The 27680-nt window shown below is 46.1% G+C and overlaps 1 protein-coding gene across 1 annotated transcript in view; it reads left to right on the top strand.

Moving 5' to 3' along the window:
- The window catches only part of TTLL11 (tubulin tyrosine ligase like 11), a 266686-nt gene that overhangs the window by 112059 nt on the left and 126947 nt on the right, over positions 1-27680 (top strand). Inside the window, exons 5-6 of the mRNA XM_052648686.1 lie at positions 3710-3805; positions 4554-4669. Of these exons, the coding sequence (XP_052504646.1) occupies positions 3710-3805; positions 4554-4669 (212 nt within the window). The remainder of the gene's footprint in view (positions 1-3709; positions 3806-4553; positions 4670-27680) is intronic.

Below are 27680 nucleotides of genomic sequence, written 5' to 3'. Positions count from 1 at the left end.
ATTTGAAATGATATCCCATCATTTCTGCCCTGTTTTGTTTGTTAGAAAAACATTACTAGGTGCAGCCCACTCTCAGGGAAAGGGGCTTACACGAGGGTATGAATACAGGAGGTGGTATCACTGGGACTGTCTTAGAGTCTGCCGATCACAGATAATGAGTTTGGTTATGTTGAATGTGAGGGGTGTGGGATCTCCAAGTTGGGACTATTCTGGATGCAGTTGGATATGTAGTTCTGGGGCTCAGGAGATAATTCCCTCTCATTGGAATGTAGGTTGGAGGCTTTACCTGAGTTTACAATGAATGGCTCAGGGCCCTTTTCTCTCCAGCTTGCTTTGGAAGCTTCTGGAGGTGAGGGATGAAGGACAAGGTATCTTTGAGTCCCTAGGGCACCCTGTAAGTAGCAACACGTCATTGCTGATTGAATGACTTGGAGGGTGGAGAGTATCACACAATTGAAACGTTTTCTCTCTCTCCGTTTGACATTTCCTGCTCTGCCACCAAACTGGAGAGAGGTTTTCCTGTTTCTAATGTGCAAAGTGGATGTTACATTAGATTTGTAGTGCTGTTGTTCAGTTTGACTCTTTGCAATCCCATGGACTGTAGCCCACCAGGCTCCTCTGTCCATAGAATTCTCCAGGCAAGAATACTGGAGTGGGTTGCCATTTCCTTCTCCAGGAGATCTTCCCAACCCAGGGACTGAACTCAGGTCTCCTGTATTTCAGGCAGATTCTTTACCACTAAGCCACAAGGGAATATGGTATAATACATATCGGGTACATACATATATGGTATATATAGGTATATACACTACTAATCTAGTATAGATAGATGTATAGATATAAATATATACTTTTCCCATGGGAACCCCAGGATGTAAAAAAGATAAAAGTTGATCTGATCTGGTCTCCCCAGTGCTTTCCCTCAAAATAATCTCATAGTGAAAAGCACTGAACCAAATAAATTCCTGATTTTCTGCCAGATCTGACATTCTGGGATCTTATGAAAAGACCAACTCAGCTCCTCCAAGTTTTGTGATTCTGTTTCTTGAGATCCACTGCTGCTGCATTTTTCATTAAACTTTTGGGGGAAATTCATCTTTCCTTGAACTCGTGAAGAACTATAAAGATGACTTTCATTAAATACTATGTGTCAAATACCATGCAAAACATTTTACATCCCATTTTTACTTGCTCCTGTCTCCCCAACTCAGGTGTAAGCTCCATGAGGGTAAGGACTTTGTCTAGTCCACTCCTGTATTTCTGGAAGCTTGGAAGAGCCTCTAGGGCACAGGAGGCATTCAGTATTTAATGAATGAATGGACTAAGGTAGGCACTATTCTTATGCCCATTTTACAGATGAGGAAACTGGGGCTTGGAGCTGCTAAGTCACTTGCCGATAGTTACACAGTTGAAGGCAGAACTAAGATTTGAAATGAGTTCTTCTGGACTCCAAAGCTAAGAATGCCACTTCTTATTGATGGGATCAGTAGGAAACCGGAAAGGGAGCCAGCGTACACTGAGTACTTTCTTTAAGATGAGCTTAACTCTAGGGGCTTTTTTTGCTTCCATTGTCAACTACCCTGCAAGGTAGCTGTTGTTGTGTCCATTTTTTTCAGATGAGTTATGTGAGGCTCACAGAGGCCTAGAGCTGTGTAGCAAATATGAGAGACTGAAGTGGATTGAAGCCCAAGTCTGGCTCCAAAGCACTCCTACACAAGACTCAACACAGTCAACTACACGTGCCAAAGTTTAGGCCCTGGAGTGTTCTATGCTACTGCTGGGTGCAGGTCCCTGTGGTTGGTGAAGTTTTGCCACTCCTGTTCCCCAGCTTTCCCATAGCTGTGGATTCATGAAATCCCTGTGCACTGAGCTGAGACAAATCCACCAGCCTGAGAAAGGACAAGTCCAAGCTTCTAAGATGTAGCAAAAAGTAAGCGTCCGTGACTCAGGATGATAAACGTTGACACTGCCTCCCATTGTTCTCTGTAGGCTCATCAACATCAGATCTCAGACCAGGTCTGAAGTTAGACTGATGATGTCACCAGAGTCTCTTCCAGGCCTCATTACTCATATCCACTTGTCATATATTATTAAGCAGATCTATAATACATGTAACATTTTCTACTGAATTTCCATTCCTTTCTTCTTATGACCAGGAAAAGAAAAATAGAGTGAGGATGACTTTTGCCAACTTTTCATCCTTATTGTCCTTTCTTGAAGAATAAACTCATCTTGAATTACATGCCCTGCCCCCCACCCCCAAATGGTCATTCGGGCTCTGAGTTCATTAATTAATAAGGATGAAGCTACACTTTAAGAATGATCATTTAACTAATGCATATTCTAGATAGACAAGTAAATGGATTTCCCCTCATATTTCCTTCTTGAGTCCACAGAGGAGGCGATGCAGCTGTATCTTTGTTCTCTCCCCTCCTTTATTCTCCATGTTACTTTTTGAAGCTTTGGGATGGTATCACTCATATTAGGAGTTTTCTTCTACCTTATCACCTCCTAGAGAGATAACGACAGTCCTCCCAAGAATCTGGCATCCTCATAATCCACGTCTGAATTCAATTAGAAACTGCGATCTCAAGGGTGAGGAGATGTTATCTAAAGGGCTGTTTCAGGGCTAGGGAATGAAATGCACAGGGTGACTTATACCCCAAGCAGGGGACTCCTGAGGAATTGAAAGAGTCCAGAAGACAAAGCCACACCTGAGGCAGAATGCCAGGTTCAAGAGCAGGCAGTTGGCCGGTTGGCAAGGGTGCTATGCTAAACCTGGCCGTGGGTGCAGGCTGGCTCCAGGGGCGTATGGGCTGTGCCATCACAGCGGGCCCCACACTCCAAAGGGCTCCATGCTTGGTTTAATGCACTGTTTCAGCATCATGAAATTTGTTAATACTTTTTGAACACTGCATTTCTGTCTTGCACCGGGTCCCACAAACTGCATAGCAGTTCTGCAGTTCTGAAATCCAGCTCTGTCCTTTATGAGAGGAGCAGTCTCAGGGAAACCCACTGGCCTTTCCAAGACTCACTTTCTGCTTCTGTGAAATGCAGGGCATGATCCCTGCTTCAAGTATGCTGTCGTGAGAATGAAGTGAGATTGTGAATAATTGGTGCCCAGTGGGCACCTAATAAATACTCCCTTCTTCTTGGGTAGGAGGGTCCATCAGAATTATCCAGGGGATTTGTTACTGAAAATACACTGGCTGTGTTCCACCCTGAAAGACTCTGACTCATAGGTGTGGGCTAGGGATGAGCAGTGGTTTTGAAAGGGGTCCCTAAGTGATGCTGATATATACCCGAGGTTAAGAAACATAGTCTCCGGTTTTTTAGAGATCCAGCTAAGAGGCAACTTAAAAGAGGATCCAGGAGAGGGAGAAATTGATGGACAATTACTGATCCTTAACATAATAAAAAACCTGTTAAAGAAGAGCGAGGTCATCATCTTACAGCCCTTCAGATGACACCGATGGTGCTGAAATGAACCATGGCTCCTCATCCCATTACCAAGGCCCCTATAAAATTTTCTGCTGTCCATTTGGCCTGACAAGTCCATCCAGAGGAAGAGGGGCTATGGATGAGAGAAGCCAGGGTCAAGGCCCAGGTTGGGGGGTGGAGGTGGAATTTACTTTCACCTTAATACCCCTAATACAGTACCCAATTCCTAAAAAGACACTGTAACTAATTCTGAATTATGTTTATCCAGATTTTAGGCTTTGACATTCTTCTCATGAAAAATCTGAAGCCTATACTACTCGAAGTAAATGCAAATCCCAGCATGCGAATTGAACACGAGCAAGAAGTAAGTATTTTGAGTATCTCATTGAATATAGTACCAGGCAAACTGAACGGCCCCGCTCTTCTCGCTGCTCCCTTGGCTAAACAAGATTTGACATTGTCAGATTTGCCCAGCCAAGTTCTGTTCCTGCCTAAATAACTTCAGTTTTGTTGAGCTCAGAACTTCGTCTATTAATATAAGACCTATCCAACCTACGGTGACTACCCCGCGTGCCCTTCTCCAGTTCTGAAGATCTGCAAATGGAGAAGCAGCTGAGCCTTTCCATCAGTTTTGACATGACCTAATTAGTTAGCCTCAGGAGATGAACTAATTGAAATTCTATGAATATGATTTAGCCATGTCGACATGCTTGAGTCCCTAAGATAAATAGTACATTGAGCAGTGCTTATCTCCCTCCAGCTGCCCCCTCCCCCCTACTTAAGAGTGCATTCAAAAAGACTGGAAGGAAATACACCGACTATTAATCCTGGGTTTTGGGTTGGGGGTGAATTATGAAGGTTCTTTTCTTCACCTCTTCCATATTTTCAAATATTCTACAATGAGCATATATCATTTTGATAATGAGAAAAACCCAGTGCTCTTTTTCCCCCTTCGTGTATTTTGTTGATTTGTAGAAGGATACTGACATTTTAAAGGTAGACTGAAGGGAGCCTTTAAACAGTTCTCACAGTACAACCACTGGGGCTGCGCTTGTAGTCAGCTGGTGCTGAATCACTGTCTCTACCATAACATGGAATCCTTACCCTTCAAGCTCTCTCCAGGGGTATTTGAGAATGTCCCCAGTCTTGTCGATGAAGAAGTGAAAGTGGCCGTGATCAGGGACACTCTGCGTCTCATGGACCCACTTAAAAAGAAAAGAGAGAGCCAGTAAGTACTTTTTATATCATTTATTTCTATCAATTCTGCTTCCCATGTCCTAAGCAGGTAAGCCAAGTTCTCAAAACATGTTAGCATCGTGAGTGAGATGTATACCTTTAACAATCTAATAAATCATATTTTCACCTATGAGTATTGCCCTCCAGATATAGTGGCTCAGAGTCAAGAGATGGAGACACTTGCAGTTCAGCAGATGAATTTTTAGCCAATCGTTATCTGAGTCTGGAAAGTCTTTCTGAAAACCCACTCTCCCCCAGTGACAGAATCTCCCCTCCCTCACCATTGCCCACGTGGTGCTTCTCTGTGACACTCTCAAACACAGGCAAAGAGTACACAGTGCTAGAGAATGGGGCCACAGGTAACTTGGACGTGTGTAGTAAGGATCGCTTTCTTTTAATTTTCTTCATGATGTTAACTCTCTTGCAATGTAAATTTTTTGTTTCAAAATCTGCAGAGCCAATTGTCAAACCTGTGGCAGTTCTATAATATTTACAACCTTATAATACCTGTTCATCCCACCCACCCAGTAACATCTAACTGGAATATTGATGGGAGTATGTGCCCAGCCCCTCCCTCCACGGAATCATGGAATGTCACTTGGGTATTTTGTTGGTTTTGTTTTCACCAAATTCCTGGCTTTTGCAAAGTGAGGGTTAAGTAAATATCATTGTGCCTGTTTTAGGCAGAAAAACCAAAGCACTCCTGGTACTCCTGACATATCAGTTGGACCCCAACACCCCCCAGACAAGGAAAGCATTTGTCAGCTGTGGTTTAGGAACGTGAGGGACCCTCACTTCCCTGAGCAAGTGATGCTTCGCAGGCTCCTCTTGCTGCTGCCCTGCACCAACTGAGCTCAAGCCCCAGTATTATCAGAATCACCCTCCAATAGCACTTCTCCTCTTGGCCGCACATCGGAACCATCTGGAGAGCTCTCAGAAATACCAGTGCAAGCACTCCCCCTTCTAGAGATGCTGCTTTTAGTCAGGCTGGGCTGGAGACCTGGCCACAGAAACAGTGTAGGTTCCCCAGGTAAGTCTATCTCGCAGCCAAGGCTGGGCACTGCCGCCCTGCAGGAAATGTCATTCTGAAGGAGGCTTTGTCATATTCTGAGTCAGGCTGGATGGTGCCTCTTGGTTGAGTTCTCTTCCAGAGCATTCTTGGCTGTGTGAGGCACGGATCCAAGGCCAGCAAGGCTAGCTGAGAACGCTCACCTGTGGTTCACATGGGCTGATCCCACCAGGTGTGGCCTCCACTGACAGGGGGCTTCAAAGTGGTGGCGGGTCAGGTCTGCGGAACCCCTCACAGGAGCAGCTCACGGCAGCTGGATAATGGGTCTACTCATATATACATGCAGCTGCCTTTTTTAGCCATCCTTGAGGAAGAGCAGTGGATTAATTGCAGTTTGGTCAGATTCATTGCAATGTAATTCATTTCTCAAAAATCTACTTTCTAATGGTTATTGATCTCACTGGTGGAGATTAGGCCTTGAGTGACTGGGTCGCACTGCAGGGAGGTTTTGGCAGCTATCATGCCAGGATGGCTCAGGGGGTTAGAGTTTAGGGGACCTTGACATGTTAACCCTCTGATTCCTTTGGTGGGAACAAGTTCAAAGGCCATTGTGTGGCCTAAGCCTTCTTAACCTCTGCCACCAAAACCGGGAAGAGAGGAAAGGGGACTGCTGTATTTCACAGTAGATGGCCTCAAAACATGATCAGCTTTCATTTCCTGGTTCTAGTTGATTGGTTTCCCCCCCCCCCCCCCCCCCCGCCCCCACCAGCACCTGGCATTCGATGTGATACATATGAGCTGCAGATCTAAAAGTTAAAAGCAATTTAAATGGGCCCAGGACCATTGGGAGGGATGGGAAAGGCACTTTACAACTTATCAAGTCATAAGTAGCAGCACCTCATTTTTAATTTAAAAAGCATTGACTTTTCTCTTTTTTTTCTAACTGATAACCAAGAACAGTTAGAGTTTCAAGAACCTGACTTCAATCTTAAGAGAAAAATGCTTTCATCTCACCCTTTCCCTACCTACAATATAAGGGTGTATGTTAATAGCTAAATGGCATTTACTGATATTTTCCCTTAATTATACCTTTTTTTAAAAAAACAAAAACGAGCAACGATTGTCCATGAAAGCATTTTGTAATCTGTAAAGTGCGTTATATGTAAGGAATTATTGTCAGCATTTTGATAACTTTACCATACAGACCAAGGGTTTTTCTGGTGGCTCAGACTGTAAAGAATCTGCCTGCAATGAGGGAGACCAGGGTTCGATCCCTGGGTAGGGAAGATCCCTAGGAGAACTAAATGGCAACCCACTCCAGTATTCTTGTCTGGAGAATTTCATGGACTTAGGAGCCCGGTGGGCTACAGTCCATGGGATCACAGAGTTGGACACGACTGAATGACTAACACTTTGATACAAACCAAAAGGCTGAAATTATTCTCAATTCCAAATGTTTCAGAAAAACTTGGAAAAGCACCGCATTTGTGCCCATAGCTAAGGCACAGTGTTGCAGTGTTGAACTGTGTGTTCAAATCTGGGACCAGGTCACACCAACTGCAGGAAGTGATGTCACAAGGACTTCTAGGCCAGAAGTTAACTTTAGAAGCCAGAGTTTCTTGTGTTTGAGTAGGATCCAACCTAAATATTTAAAAAACAAATAGTTTCCTTGCCTTGCTCTTCAACTCCTTAGCAAAAGAGAGTTTGATGTGTCCCTCATCAGTTCATTGAATACACTTTGCCAGCAAGACTGTCGAAGGTAGTTTTCACTTTTCCTGCACAGACTGAAGCAAAAAGGCTTAAACTGCTCTAAACTGCTCTATAAAGGTGCAGAGGGGGCCTTGGAAGGGTCTCAGATACCTGTGTCTGTGTGTCCTGCATCTTCACACACCCCATGAGCAGGGGGCATGTAGGCTGTGGTCAGGATATTGATGGGGCAGAGAGCAATCCTCTTGCCTTCCACGGGGAGAGGGACCTGTGACCCTACTGAGTGGGTATAGTGGATAGAACTTTCTCCTGAGCTGCAGAGACTGAGATTCAAATCTTGACGTTGACGATGTGGAGAGCTATTCTGAGCCTCGGTATCCTTTTCTATAAAATGGAGATAATGATGTTTAAGTGAAGCAACGTGCAAGACTTACTATATAGCGTGTGTATGCTCAGTCGTGGCCGAGTCTTTGTGACCCCATGGACTGTAGCCCACCAGGCTCCTCTGTCCATGGAATTCTCCAGGCAAGACTACTGGAGTAGTCTTTCCCTTCTCCAGGGGATCTTTCCCACCCAGGGATTGAACCTGAGTCTCCTGCTCGTCCCCTGCATTGCAGGCGTATTCTTTACCACTGAGCCACCTTACTATACACTAGGCACTTAATAATGCTTAGTTTACTACTCACCAATAAAATTATCTACTATAATTTGAACAAACAAACAGTGCTTACCATGCTCTTTTCTGATATACTTAAAGTAGACTTTCGAGTTTAAAACCAATGACATATCCTAAAACCAAAGCTGTTGGACCACTGTAACTAGACTTGGCATTGGAGCTGACTGCAATGGAAAATTTTGTTTCCATGTTAACATGATGTCACTCGCCCAGACAAATTTATTTGTTGGGTTAGGAGAAAGTATACCTTTGGCCTTAGAAGGAACAAAATAGCTGTCATATGAGAGCTGTTTTGAACCATGATGACTTTTTGTAATATCTGATGACTCTGTTGATTTACTTACTAGGAGTCTTTGGAGGCACTGCAGGGGCGGGGGAAGGGCGATTGATGGGATAGTATTCTAGAACCCTCATATATCTCTGCACACACATATGGAGGTAAAATCCACACAATGTAAAATCAGCCGTACAAACGTATGCAGTTCAGTGGCATTTATTTAGCACATCCATAACGTTGTACAACCAGCACCCCTTTCTAGCCCCCAAATATTTTGTCACCCCAAAAGGTAACCTGTTATCCATTAAGCACTCACTCCCCATTCCCGCCTCTGCCAACCTGTTTTCTGTCTCTGGATTTACCTTTTTTGGTTATTTCATGTAAGTGGAGTTTCTGGGTGGCTGTCTTCTTTCACTTAGCATGTTTTTGGTTCACCCATGTTACAATATGTATCAGTACTTTATTCCTTCTTATGCCCCAATAATGTTCCATTCTATGGATATACCACATTTTATTATCCATTCGTCACTTGATGGACATTTCTGGGGGAGTCATTTCTTTTTTAGCCAGAGGGGAGCTGGGATGACTTATTTTATACTTTGGCATTCTCTAGATTTCCTTTGAGAGGGAAGGATCTTTTCTGCTACAAGAAGTTTCTAAAGCCCCTGGTTTAATCCAGCCCCAGCATTTTATCGATAGAGGCACAGAACTGCCAGGGACCTTAGAAACCAGCATGGCCGTCAGCTCCTGGGCTCAAGAACGTCCTTCAAGAGCATCCATGTCAGAGGAGCAGCTCGTGTCCCGACGAGGCCCTGGACTTGATCTCTGATCAGTGCACGATGAGCTTGGCCAAGTCGCTTTATTCTCTGATCTCATCTTTGAAATGATCAAGGGCTCAAGGGCTCTCCTTGCCTGGACTGTCACTGGCATCATGTGAAATGACACATACGAGAGGCCTTCATGGCATCTGAGGGTACTAGACAAATGCTAGTTCTTAGGGTCACCACGTGGTCAATCAGACTTCGTTTGAAAGTTATGCTGATAGTGACACGTAAGTCACAGCTCCTGAAGCAGCCTGTTTGAGTTGTGTATGTAATGATTCCGCCTGTCTGAATTGTACAAAACAAAACTGAGATGATGAAGATCCATCACTTGCCGGGGGAGGAAATCAGGAAAAACAACGGAAGCTGTCCTCTTTTCTCAAGGTATTTGGGGAGCCTAAGGTTTTCTTTTGAAACACTTCTATCAGGAGCAGAAGAGGATAAATTGCTTTCCTAGATTATTTTATGAACAAAGTGATTATTCCATCAACTGATTAATTTTTGGAAGATGGGTTTACCCCTGGTGGAGCCATTTTACTAGTAGTTTGCTCCTTTTCCTGGATGTAGACGTTTCTAGTAGCCATTTCCCTTTCTTAGGAATCATTACCCGTTAGGACCCCCAGAGTAATATAAAGCCAGGGACAGGCTTGGAGGAATCTGAGGGGATTTCTTCATGCCATTCAGAGCCTGGGAGCTGGGGGTACCTGGGAGCCTCTTGCCTCTTATTCAAAGTGTACATTTGGAACATGGCTATGTAAGTCACAGAAGCCCCTTTTCCCACAGCAGCGTTTCATGGTCCTCTCCCAGCTTCACGTACCTCCTATCACCATGACAACCAGGTTTATATGAAGGGTGGAGTCAGCCTGCCAGTACAGCTTCGTCCCCAATTCAGAGAGGTTCCTCCTCTGAAGGCTTCACTGGGAGATCAGGCTTCACTTCTTACCTTGACTCTCAAGTGTATCCCTTGGATCTTGTGACATGTTTAGAACCCACACACTAGGTGAATCCTCAAATTAGGTTGATTCTATGTAGAATCTAGAATAAAGGTGAAACATTCTAACATAGCATTCTCTTCTTAGGGCTTCCCAGGTGGCGCTAGTGGTAAAGAAGCCGCCTGCCAATGCAGGAGACATAAAGAGATGCCGGTTCAGTACCTCGGTGCGGAAGATCCCCTGGAGGAGGGCACGGCAACCCACTCCAGGATTCTTGCCTGGAGAATCCCATGGACAGAGGAGCCTGGCAGGCTGCAGTCCATAGTGTCACCAGAGTCGGACACGACTGAAACGACTCTGCACACACGCTTTCTAAGAGAACGGAGATCAAGGAATCTCCCAGCGGTTCAGTTTCACAGCTGAGGGCTTGTAGTCTGATCAAGGAATGTAACTCCGTCCTGTCCTGGGGAAGAGTATCAAAAATACGTTAACCAGAAATTCCCTCAAGCCCTGGTCTCTACCCCTTAAATTGGCCGTATGTCCCGACTGAAATCCCCTCAGTGATAGACAAGAAGGGTTTCTAAACTATTTGGGCTACACATGCCTTCATGAATGTAGAACAGTATCTTTCTTACTTTTCAGAGTAGTCTTCTGGAAGCAAGCATTCTTTCAGAAGAATCATCTAACCACCCTGTCCAATGGCCCAGCCACTTGCACACAGCTGACATTTTGTTGAAATTCTGGGGCTTTGTTGACCCCTTAATGATTTCTTTGTTGCAAGCCCCTACAGACGAGCATGCCCTGACCCCAAGAACCTCTGAAGATTTCACATAAATCAGAGTCACAAAGAGATGAATATTTGCACACTCATTGGGGTTTCATTTTACAACCTGTATCAGGATCACTTACACAGATACTGGTTATTTAGAGCATCTCTTGAGCACTGACTGTGTGCCAGGGAGATGATTAAAAGTGAAGTGAGAGTGTCCGACTCTTTGCGACCCCGTGGACTGTAGCCCACCAGGTTCCCCTGTCCAGAGGATTTCCCAGGCAGGAATACTGGAGTGGGTTGCCATTCCTCCTCCAGTGGATCTTCCTGACCCAGGGATCGAACCTGGGTCTCCCGCACTGCAGGTAATTTCTTTACCATCTGAACCACCAAGGAAAGCCCCAGGGAGGAGACTATGGAAGTGAATTAGCTCACAGGTCAGTAAGGGAGGCAAGACTCACAAATATCTAGGAGGTAGAAAGTTACAAGGTGCCCAAAATATAAAGATGAAGTAACGAGGGAAGAAAATGTAAGGAAAGATAATTTCCTGATGAGAAGAGTTAAAAAAAAAAAAACAAACCACAAGGAAGAGGTGGCGAGGAAACTGAGGTTTCAAGGATGAGTAATATTTGGAACACACAGAGGGATGGAAGGATCCCCCTGGTGGAGGAAACAAAGGCACGGGGGTCTGTTGGGGGAAATGTGAGGAGTTAAGTCAGCTGGCGAGGCAGAGGCATGAAGTGGATGAGTAGAGAAGGGGGCTGGTGGGGAGGCAGACGCAGATCCAGAGGCCAGAGGTGGGTGACCTGGGGTGACAGCTGAGCAGATCCAAGCTTGTCTTCAACCTGACTCAGAAACACGAAGGCCTCCGGAGGGTCCATGATCCCCATAACGACACAAAATTTCATGTCCGTGTCTATTTTTCCTGGAGAAAAGGTCAGAAATTTTTCATCATATTTTCAAAAAGCTAAGAACCCATCAGTCCTATTGTCACTGGGGGCTCCAGGGAGCCGGGGCAATTTGCACCCCTGGGGTTCGGGGTGTCATGGCTTCAGGATCCATCATGCCCACCATACCTGGCAAGGCTTCACATTTCAGATGGCCATCAGCAAATTAGAAAAATGCACGTCTATTTTTAAGTAAGGATGGACAGGAAATGACTAATGATACGTGCCTTATGTGCAAGAAATAAAACCAGACAGCTCTCTCCCATCCATAAACATTTATGCATTAAGTCCGCAGTAACCAATAGAAAGCCTCTTTTGCCTGCAGCGTGTTGAGCAGTAACTGTTCCCGGGGCTTATGGGGAAGGTGGATTTCCTGGGCCGATGCGAGAGTGCCGTTTCGGGGACCATTAGACAGGAGCTGGGCCCCTCTGCCAGTGGGCAGGCCGCTCCTCCCTGCTCCCCCGGGCGCCGAGCAGATGGGAACCGAGACGAGCATATGGCCCGTCAGTCAGCACTTTTGGGGAAACGGCAGAGTGGAATTCTGCGTGGGCCCTTCCAGAGTTATTCCAGGTAGTGACAGGCGAGCAAATGTGTTTGGAAATTTCCTCGTGAGCTGCGCCAGTGAGCCTTAAATGTTCATGGACCCTTAAATGAGGCGTCGGTGGCTTTTTGGAGGGACGCCTTGCAGTCTGGGCTGAGGATGGAGGTTTAGATACAAGGTCCACTTGGCCTCAGAAAGTCACTGGACTACCCTGAACCCAGTTTCCTCATTAAAACAAACCAAAACAAACAAACAAACAAAAAAACGCAAACCAAAAACAAGCTAAAAAAGCAAACAACAACAAACAAAATAAGGGCAGAAAAGGGAATAACAGTAGCGGCTCCGCCTGTTACAAGGGACCGTTGGGAGAGGGCTTATGGTGCACAGTGCAGTGGTATCGGCCTTTATTCCTGTTTCGTCCTCACAACGGCCATATGCTGCTGCTGCTTCTGTTTTAAGAGGACAGACACTGAAGTCTGGGGAGGGTGAGTGACAGGCCAAAGACCACACCACTGAAAAGCAACAGCCTGAAATTTAAAGCCAAGTGTGTCTAGACCTTGCCTTGAGAGAGTGGATGTGAAGGCATTAAGTGCACTGGGGAGATGTGCACCCACGAGGCATTGTCCTTATCTGACTGGCCTTGTGTCCTCCCTCACCCAAACTTTAAGGCTGGGACGCATCCCTTTAGCTTCAATCACTGAACGCAAGTAGGTGTTCATGAGAGATTGATCAGGTCCATGTCAGGGAGCTCCGTGGCCAGCTAGGTGGCTACTTCATATTCATTAAGCTTCAATTAATGAAGATTCACAATGGATGAAATGTAAGCCAATGCAGAGACTGCCAGCTTAAAGCACAATCTACACATGGCACAAAATGAAACAGATCCGGACTGTTTGTGTACAGTAGGGCATCCCAGACCGGGAACATGCCGGAAGTTCAGAAGAGGGCAGGATGAGCCACAGATGAGGCGGAATCGTATGAAATTTACAGGTATTAGATCTTTTTTTCTGACCTACAACCACTGACACTTTCCTGTGATTCAACTAATAGCTGGCCAGGAGTGGTCAAGGCAGCCACGGCGAATGAGGTGCGGCTTACGTTTTCTTGGGCTTGATTGGGTGAGAAAGATGTAAATAAGCTTGGGGGAGGGAAGGATGGAGGCAGGAAGCTGAGCGTAGGAGTTAGGCAGGGTCCCGGAGGACAATTAATCAGGCCTCCAAAATCGCACTTGGGGTTGGAGAGGACAGATCTTGCTTCTGTGACAGATGCTTCTTGAAATTTTTCTTATTATAAAAGTAACACATGCTCATTATAGAAAAAAAAAGGGACAATACCAAAGTGCATAGCATGAAATAAAAATTTCCCTCAAATTCAACCACCCAGAGCTAATCATGATTAACTTTTTAGTTAATAAAAATTATATCATTTTCTTTCTATATTGTTTTATAGCTGAGGCCATACTCTCTCTATATAATTTTTGTATACTGTTTTTATTTTCCTCCATTTTATGTCACAGTATTCCCCTTCTTATTAAGAGCTCGGTAAACATCATTTTCATCAGTGGCTGGGTCAGAGTCTGCCTCCATATGGAGCAATGTTTGGTTTATTCCCAGCATCTTGTGCTTAAAGCTCTGTGTGCTACCTATTTATTTTACTTTTAAAATTATTTATTTGTTTATTTTCTTTTTGGCTGTGCTGACTCTTCACTGCTGCGCGCTGGCTTTCTCCACTTGCAGCAAGTCGGGGCTGCTGTTCAGCTGTTACACACAGGCTTCTCACGGTGGTGGCTTCTCCTATTGGAGAGCACCGGCTCCAAGGCACAAGGGCTTCAGTAGTTGAGGTGCATAGACCGTGTCCCCTGCATTGGCAGGCAGATTCGCAGCCGCTGAACCACCAGGGAAATCCTCTGTGTGCTATTTAGGAGTCCGTCTTAGGCTAGAGAGAGCCCTTCAGGAAGCAGAACTGGACAGGCCCTGCTGTTCGTAAGGCCCTGGTGGGAGAGCAGAGTGGTAAGAATCGGAGCCCAGAGCTGGCGCTTTGGGGTGAATCCTGTCACTGCCATCTGCAGCCCTAGATGATACAGAGTTTCTTCCCCTCTCTGCACTTTGATCTTTCTCATCCATTTAAGGGTGTTTGCAGTTGGATGTTTTTAAATCTGCAAAGCAAGGCATTCTTTATTTGGAGGGAGGGAAGATGCTGCTTATTCCTAAGAGAGTGTTTGTCATGGGAAATATCCAATCTGAATGTAATATTTAAATAATAAGTATATTATTTACATCAAACGATATATATAACCTGGGGAGGTGTTTTTTGTTTTTTGTTTTTAATGTGTGGAGGAGAAGATGGTAAAATAAGTGGGAATTGATCCCAACAGTGACAGGTTGATCTTCGGCTGCCAGGCTGGATTTGATTTCCCTCTAATTATCTGCTAGATTAAAAGAAATGAAAGCTCGAAATCAAAGCCAGTTTTAGCTGTCATTGGAAAGCCCCTGGTTATTACACCAAATGCTGGGCAGCATTCTCCAGCTTCTTTCTTTCTTTTCCTTTTTACTCAGTTTCCATTTTTTTTCCTTCCCTTTTTAAGCAGTGGTGGCTCAGAGGTTAAAGCGTCTGCCTCCAATGCGGGAGACCCAGGTTCAATCCCTGGGTGGGGAAGATCCCCTGGAGAAGGAAATGGTAACCCACTCCAGTATTCTTGCCTGGAGAATCCCATGGACGGAGAAGCCTGGTAGGTTACAGTCCAAGGGGTCGCGAAGAGTCAGACACGACTGAGCGACTTCACTTCACTTTTAAGCAGTAGAAGAAACCCTTGAAACTCTCATCACAGAGGCTAATGCGAGGGAGTGGGGAGAGGGTGGACATCAAACAGTTCGGAGAGCTAGGATCCGCCCCTCAGCTCATCCTGCGCTCTGCTGGCATCCTAGCTGATCAGGGCGACGTGGGGGACTGCCTGTTCAGGGTGTGTGCTTTCTGTTGGGGCGAGATCAGGGTTGGGGACTGCCTGTTTGGGGGAGCCTTCATTTGCTCAGAGAGGCTCTCTTTCTTCCTCCAATCTGTCCAGGCCTGGGCAGCACCCGAGGTCGGCCTGGAGAAGCTGCTGAGACCTGTGTGAATGAACGCGTGCGCGCATGCGTGGATGGATGAGTGTCAGGCCTGGCTAGAGGCTGGGTCAGGATGAGCCTCTGTGAGATGCAGGATGCCTGGGAGTATAGGAGCTCCGCAAGGTGGGCGGGATGGAGCTGGCGTGAGAGGCCTTGGCAGGGAAAACGGTTCCCTGTGAAGGCTTGAAGGCAGGCCAGAGCACCGGACTCTCAAAGCACAGGAAGAGCTCCAGAACTCCAGCCACGTGGTTTGTAAAACACTCTAAGCTGGAAACAATCTATCCACCAACAGAAAAATACACGCCTGATGGGTATTCATTCGCTGGAATACTATATATCAATGGAAATGCATGAAGGATGTACTTCCAGTGCGGTGATATTCACATTGAGATTGAGAAAAAGAAGCAAATCATAAAAGAATATCTAGAGTATGGTTCCAACTCAAAACAGGAAAAACTAAACTTTATTACTTTTTATTGTACTTTAATAAAAACCAAACATTCTACTTTCTTAACAGAAAAATATTAAATGCTATGTAAAAGCAAGAGAGTTCCAGAAAAACATCTATTTCTGCTTTATTGACTATGCCAAAGCCTTTGACTGTGTGGATCACAACAAACTGTGGAAAATTCTGAAAGAGATGGGAATACCAGACCGCCTGACCTGCCTCTTGAGAAACCTGTATGCAGGTTAGGAAGCAACAGTTAGAACTGGACATGGAACAACAGACTGGTTTCAAATAGGAAAAGGAGTACATCAAGGCTGTATGTTGTCACCCTGCTTATTTAACTTGTATGCAGAGTACATCATGAGAAACGCTGGGCTGGAGGAAGCACAAGCTGGAGTCAAGATTGCCGGGAGAAATATCAATAACCTCAGATATGCAGATGACACCACCCTTACGGAAGAAAGCAAAGAAGAACTAAAGAGCCTTTTGATGAAAGTAAAAGAGGAGAGTGAAAAAGTTGGCTTAAAGCTCAACATTCAGAAAACTAAGACCATGGCATCTGGTCCCATCACTTCATGGCAAACAGATGAGGAAACAGTGGAAACAGTGGCTGACTTTATATTTTTGGGCTCCAAAATCACTGCAGATGGTGATTGCAGCCATGAAATTAACAGACACTTTCTCCTTGGAAGGAAAGTTATGACCAACCTAGACAGCATATTAAAAAGCAGAGACATTACTTTGTCAACAAGGTCTGTCTAGTCAAGGCTATGGTTTTTCCAGTAGTCATGTATGGATGTGAGAGTTGGACTATAAAGAAAGCTGAGCGCCAAAGAATTGATGCTTTTGAACTGTGGTGTTGGAGAAGACTCTTGAGAGTCCCTTGGACTGCAAGGAGATCCAACCAGTCCATCCTAAAGGAGATCAGTCCTGGGTGTTCATTGCAGGATTGATGTTGAAGCTGAAACTCCAATACTTTGGCCACCTAATGTGAAGAGCTGACTCATTTGAAAAGACCCTGATGCTGGGAAAGATTGAGGGCAGGAAGAGAAGGGGACAACAGAGGATGAGATGGTTGGATGGCATCACTGACTTGGTGGACGTGAGTTTGGGTAAACTCCGGGAATTGGTGATGGATAGGGAGGCCTGGTGTGCTGTGGTTCATGGGGTCGCAAAGAGCTGGACACAACTGAGCGACTGAACTGGACTGAACTGAACTGAACTGAATTATAGTAGTCTGCCTGGATGCATAAACTTTATTTTATAGAGATGTAACCTTACATGGCAAAAATATGAAAGAAAGCAAGGAAGAAGGATCAGAGAGTTTTAAGATGGGTGCTTCTGGGTGTAGGTGGGAGAGGGACCTATAAGGGGTACATACAGGTGGTCCATTGAGATCCTGACTGTCTTTAATCTCTTAACCCGGGTGAAGTCTGTGTGGCAGGATTACATTGGGTAAGCAGGGATAGGGTCAGGAGACAGAGGCTGCAGGGTCTAATGGGGCAGACCAAGCATTTTGCTTTTCATGCTAATGAAAAGCCTTTCATTTTTTGATTGAAGTATAGTTGATTTAAAATAATGTGTTAGTTTCTGTTATATAGCAAAGTGATTAGGACATATATATATATGTATGTATGTATATTCTTTATTTGGATTCTTTTCCATTAGAGTTTATTACAGAATGCAGAATATAGTTCCCTGTGCTATACAGCACATCCTTGTTGTTCATCTATTTTTAAAAATAATTTCATTTATTTTTTGGCTGTGCTGGGTCTTCATTACTGCGCTCTGGCTTTCTCTAGCTGTGGAGAGTGTGGGCTACTCCGTTGCAGTGTCTTCTCGTTGCAATGGTTCTCTTGTTGCGGAGCACGGGCTCTAGGGTGCTGGCTTTGCAATTGCAGCTCCCGGGCTTGAGAGCACAGGCTCAGTAGTTTTGGCACACGGGCTTAGCTTTGTGGGATCTTCCAGGATCAGGGATCGAACCCATGTCTTCTGCACTGGCAGGAAGATTCTTTACCACTCAGCTACCAGGGAAGCCTCTGTTCATCTATTTTATCCATGGTAGTGTGCATCTGTTCATCTCAACCGTGGACAGGTTTTAAACAGCGGGGTGACATGGTGAGATTTGTGTTTTCAAAAGGTCTCTTGGGCTGAGGCATGAACACCAAACTGGAGTGGGGCTAGGGAGGATGTGGGGGGTAGCTAAGAGGTGTGAGAGATGGTTATGTGGATTAGGGTGGCAGTGGAAGGGGCAGAGAGAAATAGCGTATTTAAGAGGACTTTAGGAGAATGGGTGGGTAGGAGATTTGGGGATGCGTTGGATGTGAGAGGTGAGGATGAAAGAGGAGTCAAAAAAGGGGGCTGGTTGAGCAACTGAGTGGCTGTTGGTGGCAGGAAGCCCTGGGGATACAGCATGTGGGGGGAAGTGGTGCCAGGTCATGAGACCTCCTGCACCTCCAGTAAACTGTCTGCTGGGTAGCTGGGTACAGGGCCTGGGGTCTTCTGAGGGGGTAGGCCCGATTATGGGGAGAGGTGTTCCCTGGAGTAGACCGGGACATCCATATAGGTGCACCCAACTGTCAAGTGATTTCAGCAGCAACTGTCATGAAGTAGGCTGAGCTGGGGCAGGAGGTCTGGGTTTGGACCCTGACTCTGATGGTCTTTCTGACCTTCTTTAACTCCCAGCATCCTGCTCACAGAGCTCAGCCCCGCTTGTTGGTTTAGTTGCTGGGCATAGAAGCATGCTGTCTTCAGGGCACCTTTTGCAAACCATCATGCTGTCTTAATTTAATTTCCAGCTTCTGGAGTGCTGCAGGTGCCTTGGTGTCCTTCATGAGCACTGGGCCCTGTGCTCTGGTGGGAAGGGTGGTAGAGGAAGCTTGGGGGTTGGGGTGGGTGGGCAAGGAGGCTCTCTTTGCAGCACTGCTTTGCAGGGCTCCCCATTAGCTGCCTCCTATTCTGCTCATTGTCGTCACCATCATCACCTCCCCACCCCCATACCTGTTCAGTGTTCTGCAGAGTCGTTTCAGAGCCAGTGGTCCATGCAAAGTAGGCAGGGTATGAGCCATTATCCCATTTTTATTGTTATTGTTGTTGTTTAGTCTCTCAGTCATGTCTGCCTCTTTGTGACCCCATGGACTACAGCACGCCAGGCTCCCCTGTCCTTCACCACCTGCTGGAGCTCGCTCAAACTCATGTCCATGGAGTCAGTGATGTCATCCAACCATCTCGTCCTTTGTTGTCCCCTTCTTCTCCTGCCTTCAATCTTTCCCAGCATCAGGGTCTTTTCTAATTTTCCTGGGTAAGGAAACCAAGACTCAGAGAACAATGGACATTCCACTGGCTTGGGGTTCTTGGACTCTCCACATGAGAGGAGGTTACCAGTGATGGGAACGCTTATGTGTTTGTGCAGACCCGTCAGCCAAGGCCTCAGATAGATTGCATTTCTGCACATCATGACCCATTTAGGTGCTATAACGGGCCTGATTAGGAAGTGGATCTGGAATTCCTCTGCCAGCAGCAGAGAGTGAAGGAGAATAAAACAGCCCAGGGGACGGTTATACCATTTGTAGCTTGAAAAGTGGTTATATGGAGAGGGGATAAGCTCTCTGAGGGCCACAGTGGGCAGAACCAGGAAACATGGCTGAAATTGGCAGAGAGATTTAAGCTCAAGGAAAGGGGGGGAAAAATCACCACCTCCTTACTTTGCCTGAAACGATAAAGGTTGACTCAAAGTAGCAGTGAGTAGTGAGCTCCATGTAGCTGGAAATATTCAAGCCAAGACTGAATGGCCACGTGTAGGGAAGAAGCACAGATATGGGTTCAGTGCCTGATGGTGTGACCTTGGGCAGGTCACCCAACCCCTCTGGATCTCAGTTTCCTCATTTGCATGGCAGGATCATGGTGCAGGCTGGCTGCAAGGGGCCAGTAGGGGCCAGAGCAGCCCGCTGGGTGCACTCATTCCACAAGTAGGTCTGTGTGTGATATCTGTTGTCTGGCTTAATCATCACCAGTTCGCATGCCCGGCTGCCTCTAACATTTGTGGGGCCTGAGAAAGAGAACACCCGGTGGTCCCAGCCCCCTGCCAGCCCTCCTCCTCTTCCCACTCCTGACTCCCCCCTGCAAGGGCTGGGCAGGTCCTCCAGTTCACACATGCAAGCTCTGTCCACACCAGCCCTGCCCCACCAGGCTCTCCTGGCGTCTCCTTGTCTAGGAAGCAGGACAGCAGAAAAACCATTTGCCCTCGGGAGGGTGGACTCCAGCCACTTAGGAGGGCACTTCCTGGTACTCAGAGTCAGTGTCCAGAGTGGGTGGGGTACGGGTCCCAGGTGAGCATGTCTCCTTGGCCTTGAGGACTCTGTGCCCCCTGGGAAGGGGGTCTGTCTGAGTTGGGCTGCAGCAGGACCCTCTCAAGCGTAGAGCCAGGACAGGGGCCCAGCGGCCAGGTCTTCTAAGTGCAGTATTTTCTACAAGATTCCTAAGTGGTGGTGCTTAGTGATCCTGCATATGCTGATCTATGAGCCATTCTGGGTTCTCAGTGACAGACTGAGAGGAAGGGGACAAAGTCAGGAAACAGGGAGAATGGACAGGCAGCTGGGGAGGTGTGGGACAGGGCCAGCAGCCCCAATTGTAACCTGGGTCAGGGTTTTCATTCCCATCATCACGGAAAGGTCTGTGGGCAGGGTGTCGCTATAGGAGTTCCTGGGCGGTGGCAGGAGGAGCCCCCTGATTCTGGGCTATCAGCCCATTTGAAGAAGAGACAGCATGAGTACCTCCCCTTGGGAGTGGGGCTGGCGCTGGAGGTCAGGGAGAGGGTGCCAAAGACAGGCCTCAGCCATCTCACCTGGAGTTTTAGACACGACTGCAGCCCTATTAGAATAGCCAGCATGGCGGCAGGGATGGCACAACTGGGCATCAGATCCTGGGTTTGAGTCAGCAAGACCACCCCAGATCCCCTTCTAGGGCTTTGGCATCTGTCCTCCTTGCTGAGGCCAGTACAGGCCGAGGGGGTGTCTGGAGGCAGAGTCCTTGGATGCCGGACCTCAGAGCTGAGCAGGGGCAGAGGGGTGAGGCTGCGCTGGCACCTGAATCACCAGAGGGGAGGAGGTTGTTAAAGCCCAGATGGGGGCTTCCCTGGCAGTCCAGCGGTAGGACTCCACACTTCCACTGAAGGGGGCATAAGTCCCTTTGATCCCTGGTCCAGGAACAAAGAGCCTGCATGCTGCGGCATGGCCAAAAAAGAACACCACCACAAACCAAAAGGCCCAGATGGCTGAGTCCCAGTGCCAGAGTTTCTGATTCATTTTGCATTTCTAGCAGGATCCCGGGTAATGTCAACACTGTTAGTCCCGCAACAGGACAATTTGAGAACCCCTTGCCTGCCAGCCCCATGTCCTGGGTCTGTCCCAAACCACTTGAGGACTCAGGGCAGTGGCCCCTCCGCCCCTGCTGGGGTTTGGCACCATGGGGGAGACGGTGAGCAGTCAGTAGGACTCATCCTTATGCAGAAGACATGGATGATGCCCCTGGTGAAGGCAGCTACTGGAGATAATTTGCCGATAACACAGAGACAAGACACCCCCAGCTCTGCTCACAGGTGTCACATACATTGCATGTGATCCCAGGACCGAAAAAGCAGAACAGGGCCACTTCATACATGCATGTTTCCATTAATCTATTTCCCTTCCCTGCGGGTTTCTGAAGACAAGTGAAATATTAAATGATTGTAAAATCTAACCTTTAAGACACAATCAAACCCTTTTAAAACAGTTCTTCTAATGAGGGAAAATGTCACATTATTATTATTTTTCTTTTTTCCGTCTCTTCATTCCCTTCCAGCTGGTTTGCAGGCAAAGTCCTCAGTGATTTCTTAATTTTGACTCAGGCTCTCTACAGCCGAACAAGTGGTGGGGAAAATCTCCTCTCTAGGCAACGGCAACATTTCTGTCTCATTTGTTTGGTTTCGCTCTGTAACATGACAGCTTGTGGGGCTGCTAATTCGAACTTAGGCCCTTCTAGGAATGCGTCGTTTGTGAACAGTAAATATATCAGGTTGCAGATTTTAGCCATTTAATTATTGAAAATGGGAATGCTTCCTTGCCTCATGAATATTTTAATGTGGAGCAATAGACAAATTGTCTTTCACGCCCAAATTTCATTGTATTTTGGAATCACTTCAGATTGCAGCCTTATCCGATTGCCCTGAAGCTGTGAGCTCGATTTTTCTTCAGGGAATTTGGTAGCAGAGTTACTTTGTTCCAAATCTTGAAGAAGTCTGAGACATTTATAGGGAACAGGTCTTCTTAGCATCATTTAGTTTGTCCTTGGATCTGTAAGTGTCCTTGCTGGAAATAGAACCTGAAGCAATACTTTCTGTAAAGCGGATGTAGCATTGCATGGTAGGAATGGAGGGTTCCAGAATCTCATGGGCCTGGGTTTGAATCTTGACTTTCCTCTTGCTCACTGTGAAATTTAAGGCAGTTACTTCTCCAGGTCTCAATGTCTTCATCTGTAAAATGTGAATGATAGTAACTACTTAACAGGATGATTTTGGTTGTTACATAAAGTACTTAAATACATAGTATAATGACTGGACATATTATGTATTCAATAAGTGATAGTTACTTTATAATTATCCTTATTGTTATTCTGCGAAGTGCCTATCGTAGTACTGAGCACGTAGGTGTTCAGTAAATGCCTTTTTTTTTTACATTAATATTTATTTATTGGCTGCGCTGGGTCTTCACTGCCGCACTGGGGCTCTCTCTAGTCGCGGCGAGCAGGGGCCACTTTCTAGTCGCGATGCATGGACTTCTCAACTGTGGTGGCCCCACTTGTTGGAGGGCACAGGCTCTAGGCGTGCAGGCTTAGCAGCAGTTTCACACAGGCTTAGTTGCTCCGCGTCATGTGGAATCTTCACAGGCTACAGAAAGGGATTGAACCCATGTTCCCCGCATTGGCAGGTGGATTCTTAACCACTGGACCACTGGGGAAAGCTGGTAAATGGTCATTATTAGCATTAGCATTATTATAATTCTCACAGGTGGACATAGATTAAAAATACAATCTTCCACCATGCAAAGCATATGTGTTTCATTTTTTAAGATATTTGAGCCAACAGGAATTTATATAAATAAATGGACAGCCAAATTCAATTCAGCAAGATTAAAGTAAATTGAAAGTCCTCATATAAATAATTAAAGATAATCCCTGATGCAAAACGTTTGCTCAATTTGTGCCTCAAAATAAAAATGGGTCCCCTAGGTTTTCAGGAATTCCTCTTTGCTGTGCGTAGGTTTGCTACTTCTGCTGCTAAGTCATTTCAGTCGTGTCCGACTCTGTGCGACCCCATAGACGGCAGCCGCCCCTGGGATTCTCCAGGCAAGAACACTGGAGTGGGTTGCCATTTCCTTCTCCAATGCATGAAAGTGAAAAGTGAAAGTGAAGTCACTCAGTTGTGTCCAACTCTTAGCAACTCCATGGACTGCAGCCTACCAGGCTCCTCCATCCATGGGATTTTCCAGGCAAGGATACTGGAGTGGGGTGCCATTGCCTTCTCTGGTGCATGGGTTTGGGAACCTTAAATAAGAACAGTCTTCCTATGGAAGGGCAGCTCTGACGTGGGAGGTGACCTAGACTGGGGATAGGAAGTGGGGGAAGCAAGGTCCTGGGCCTCACTCTGAGCTTGACCTTGGACAAGCCCCCACACTTCTCTGGGCTATGGTCTGCTCATCTCTAGAGTCTCTCTGATGCAAAAATGCCGCACTTCTCTAAGAGCATGTGATTTATTCCCTTTAAAAAGAGAGAGATTTAAAAAAAGGGAGATTTCATCCTTTAAAAACCCTTAGACTCTGCACATTTTGCCAGTTGCTTTTAAACCACTAGGTATTAGGTGCCAGATAGTTGAGGGTGGCTTAATTGGAAGTTGTGTTTATCATCTGGAGTGTATGTGCACGCACTAAATGTGGTTTTGACAGTCTCTCTCCATCCAGCTACTTGCTTCCAACCGGAATGATTTGCTTCTCCACTGCATTCAGAAGAGACACTTTAGTCCTTGTTACGAACGTTAATTAGTTTGAAGAAGAGAAAAAGGATTGTGTTTCTAAAAATAGTGCTGCTACCGAAGGCCATTTTTGGTGCTGTTATAATCTGGGTGCTTTCGTGAGGATGAGGGTAGCTGGCTCTGCTTTTATTCTCTGCCCAAGAGAATGTTAGCATCTTTGAAATTGGGGAACCAGTCTTCCTAATCAGGGGGTAGAATGGTGCGCGTCTCTGTGCTGAGCTGTCATAGAAGTGGCCCAGTGTCTCCCACAGTTTAAACCTTAAATCTGCTAGTTGTTCGTGGGCACCCGTTACACTGGTCTCAGAAGCCTGAAGACATGGCCTGTGACACTCCCCACAGTGTGAACGCATGGTGTCGGTGAGGTGGGCATAGAAGTATCGCTGTGGGCCGCACAGCATAGAAAAGGGAAGGAGGGCTGCAGTGCAGACCTGGGTCCTAGTCTTGGCTCTGGTACCGACTTGCTTCTCTGGGTGGAACCTCTGGGTTGTAAAGACATTTAGCGTGGCTCCTCCGTCCAGCTCTGTCATCCGGCCTTTTTTCATTCCTTCATGGAGGAGCTTGGGCTTGATTGCTGAGGACTGTTTCTGTTCCAACATTCTGTTCGATCAATTATTAATAAAATTAAGTCTCAGGCTTGTTATTTAGGTAGGCATTTTGGTAGAATTCCGACAGCAGGTAAATCTCTGGATGAGTTTCAAATTCTACATGGCTCCTAAAAGTGTGCTTAGATTTTGAGCTTGGTATTCCACTCGTGAGGTTTATTGTTGGCTTTTTTTTTTTTTTTTTTTTGGTGGGGAGGGTCTCCATAAACTGGTTCTTGGCTCTTTTGTAGTAGTTGAGAAATGCTTTGGGATTTTTAAATTTTATTTTTATTGAAGTATAGTTGATTTGGGGCGTGGAAGAGACCTTGATGCTGGAAAAGATTGAGGGTAGGAGGAGAAGGGACGACAGAGGAGGAGATGGTTGGACGGCTTCACCGACTTGATGGACATGAGTTTGAGCAAACTCTGGGAGATGGTGAAGGACAGGGCAGTCTGCTGTAGTCCATGCGGTTGTAAAGAGTCAGACATGACATAGCAACTGAACAACAACATTGCTGATTTACAATGTTTTGTTAGTTTCAAGTATACAGCCAAGTGATTCAGTTATCCATATGTATTTATTTCAGATTCTTTTCCATTGTAGATTATTACAAGGTACTGAATACAGTTCCCTGTGCTAACAATAGGTTTGTGTTAGTTATCTATTTTTTATATAGTAGTGTGCGTCTGTTAATCTCAAACTCCTAATTTATCCCCCCCATTCCCCTTTGGTAACTATAAGTTTGTTTTCCATGTCTGTGTGTCTGTTTCTGTTCTGTATATAAGCTCATGTGTATCATTTTTAAAGATTCCATATATAGGTGACACCATATGGTGTTTGTCTTTCTCTGACTTACTTCACTTAGAGTGATTATCTCTAGGTCCATCCATGTTGCTGCTAATGGCATTATTTCTTTTTTGTGTGTGTGGTTGAGTAATAGTCCAGTCCATTCTAAAGGAGATCAGTCCTGGGTGTTCTTTGGAAGGAGTGATGCTAAAGCTGAAACTCCAGTACTTTGGCCACCTCATGCGAAGAGTTGACTCATTGGAAAAGACTCTGATGCTGGGAGGGATTGGAGGCAGGAGGAGAAGGGGATGACAGAGGATGAGATGGCTGGATGGCATCACCAACTCGATGGACGTGAGTCTGAGTGAACTCCGGGAGTTGGTGATGGACAGGGAGGCCTGGTGTGCTGCAGTTCATGGGGTCGCAAAGAGTCGGACACGACTGAGCGACTGAACTGAACTGCACTGAACTGAACAGTCCATTGTGTGTTTATACACCGTGTGCACATTCAGTTGTCTCACTTGCGTCTGAGTCTTTGAGACCCCATGGCCTGTAGCCTGCCAGGCTCCTCTGTCCATAAGACTATCTAGGCAAGTGTACTGGAGTGGGTTGCTGTGCCCTCCCCCAGGGGCTCTTCCCCATCCAGGGATCGAACCTGAGTCTCCTTCCTCTCCTGCATTGCAGGCAGATTCTTTACTACTGAGCCACTGGGGAAGCGTTCATACACCACAGCTTTATTCGTTCGTCTATCGATGGACAATCAGGTTGCTTCCATGCCTTGGTATTGTAAATAGTGTTGATATGAACATTGGGGTACATGTATCTTCTCAAATTAGCGTTTTTATTTTTTCCAGATATAGTCCAGGAGTAGGATTGCTAAATCATATGGTAACTCTCTTTTTAGCTTTTGAGGAACCTCCATGCTGTTCTCCACGGTGGCTGTATCAGTTTACATTCCCACCATCAGTGCAGGAAGGTTCCCTTTCCTCCACATCCTCTCCAGCATTTATTATCTGTAGACTTTTTGATGAAGGCCGTGAGAAGTGCTTTGGCTAATTTTCTACTCCAGGCTCTCAGTAGCGTTCAAGTTGCTTCATGTGTTATCTCAGAATTGGTGGGGGCTTGACATTTTCTTGATTTACGATGCCATCATTTGAGGTTGTGTTTTCTCTTTTGGTCTGTTTCACATTTGAGTTACTTTTGGTGATATCACCCTATTCTCCCATTTTGCTCTATGTGTCCCAATCTGAATTAAAGAAATAACATTTATATGGCAAATAATGTCTTGGGTGATTTACCAACTATGTGCTGACATTTAAGCTATTTGTTTCTTTAAGAAAGATCTCAGCCTTTTTCTGAGCTTCATCTGTAAAATGAGGATTATAATCATGAGAACCCGTGAAGGAGGCCAAATCAGCAGCCTCCTTTTCCCTAAGTTCTGAATTAATTGAGAGTAAGACAAAGGACTAAAGAAGATAAAGACTAAAATATCACCTCCATCAAGGAAGAGGTGACGTTGAGAGTGTATCTTATGTCCATGGGCAAATGAGCCCCCTGATGTCAGATCCAGAGTGAGACTCATGCAGACAGCTGTCCCCCCATCCGCAGGCAGAACTGGGGAACCAGGTCCAGCTCCCTGATGAGCAGCAGAACCTGTGATCCCAGGAGGAAGAGAGAAGGGACTGAGCTACTTTCACCCAATATCTCCTTCCAAATCCGCCAATCCAAAAGGCATTTCTTTTCCTCAGTGGAGTAGAGCAGGGGTGGAGCAGAGAGTCCAAAAATGTTATTTGAAGTCACTCCTGTCACACGGAGAGTGCATGGGAGGAAAAGTGCCTCCCCAGGTTCCCCTCCTTCCCCAGTCACATTTACCTCACAGGAAGCAGAGTAGCAGGGGTTAAAAGAACAGGCTTCGGAGGACGATAGACCCAGGTTTCCAATGCCAGCCTCCTTTCACAGGCTGTGTGATCCTAGATGAATTCCTCCACCTTGTTAAGCCTCATCTGTAAAACAGGAGTGATAATAAAGGTCATTGTGCAAGGTAAGCGGGATAATCCATTAGAATGTAAGTCACATGATAAGTACTCAATAAAGAGTAGAAAGTCAAAAGAGAATATGTATATAAACATCCTCTGTAAATTACACAGTTTTCCCTGGTGGCTCAGAGGTTAAAGCCAATGCAGGAGACCCAGGTTTGATCCCTGGGTCGGGAAGATGCCCTGGAGAAGGAAATGGCAACCCACTCCAGTATTCTTGCCTGGAGAATCCCATGGATGGAGGAGCCTGGTGGGCTACAGTCCACGGGGTCGCAAAGAGTCGGACACGACTGAGCGACTTCATTTTCA

Source organism: Budorcas taxicolor, chromosome 11 (assembly GCF_023091745.1).
Source record: "Budorcas taxicolor isolate Tak-1 chromosome 11, Takin1.1, whole genome shotgun sequence".
NCBI classification, from domain to species: domain Eukaryota; kingdom Metazoa; phylum Chordata; class Mammalia; order Artiodactyla; family Bovidae; genus Budorcas; species Budorcas taxicolor.
The sequence above is the reverse complement of the archived record's forward strand: the minus strand, read 5'-3'. Positions and strand labels throughout refer to the sequence as shown.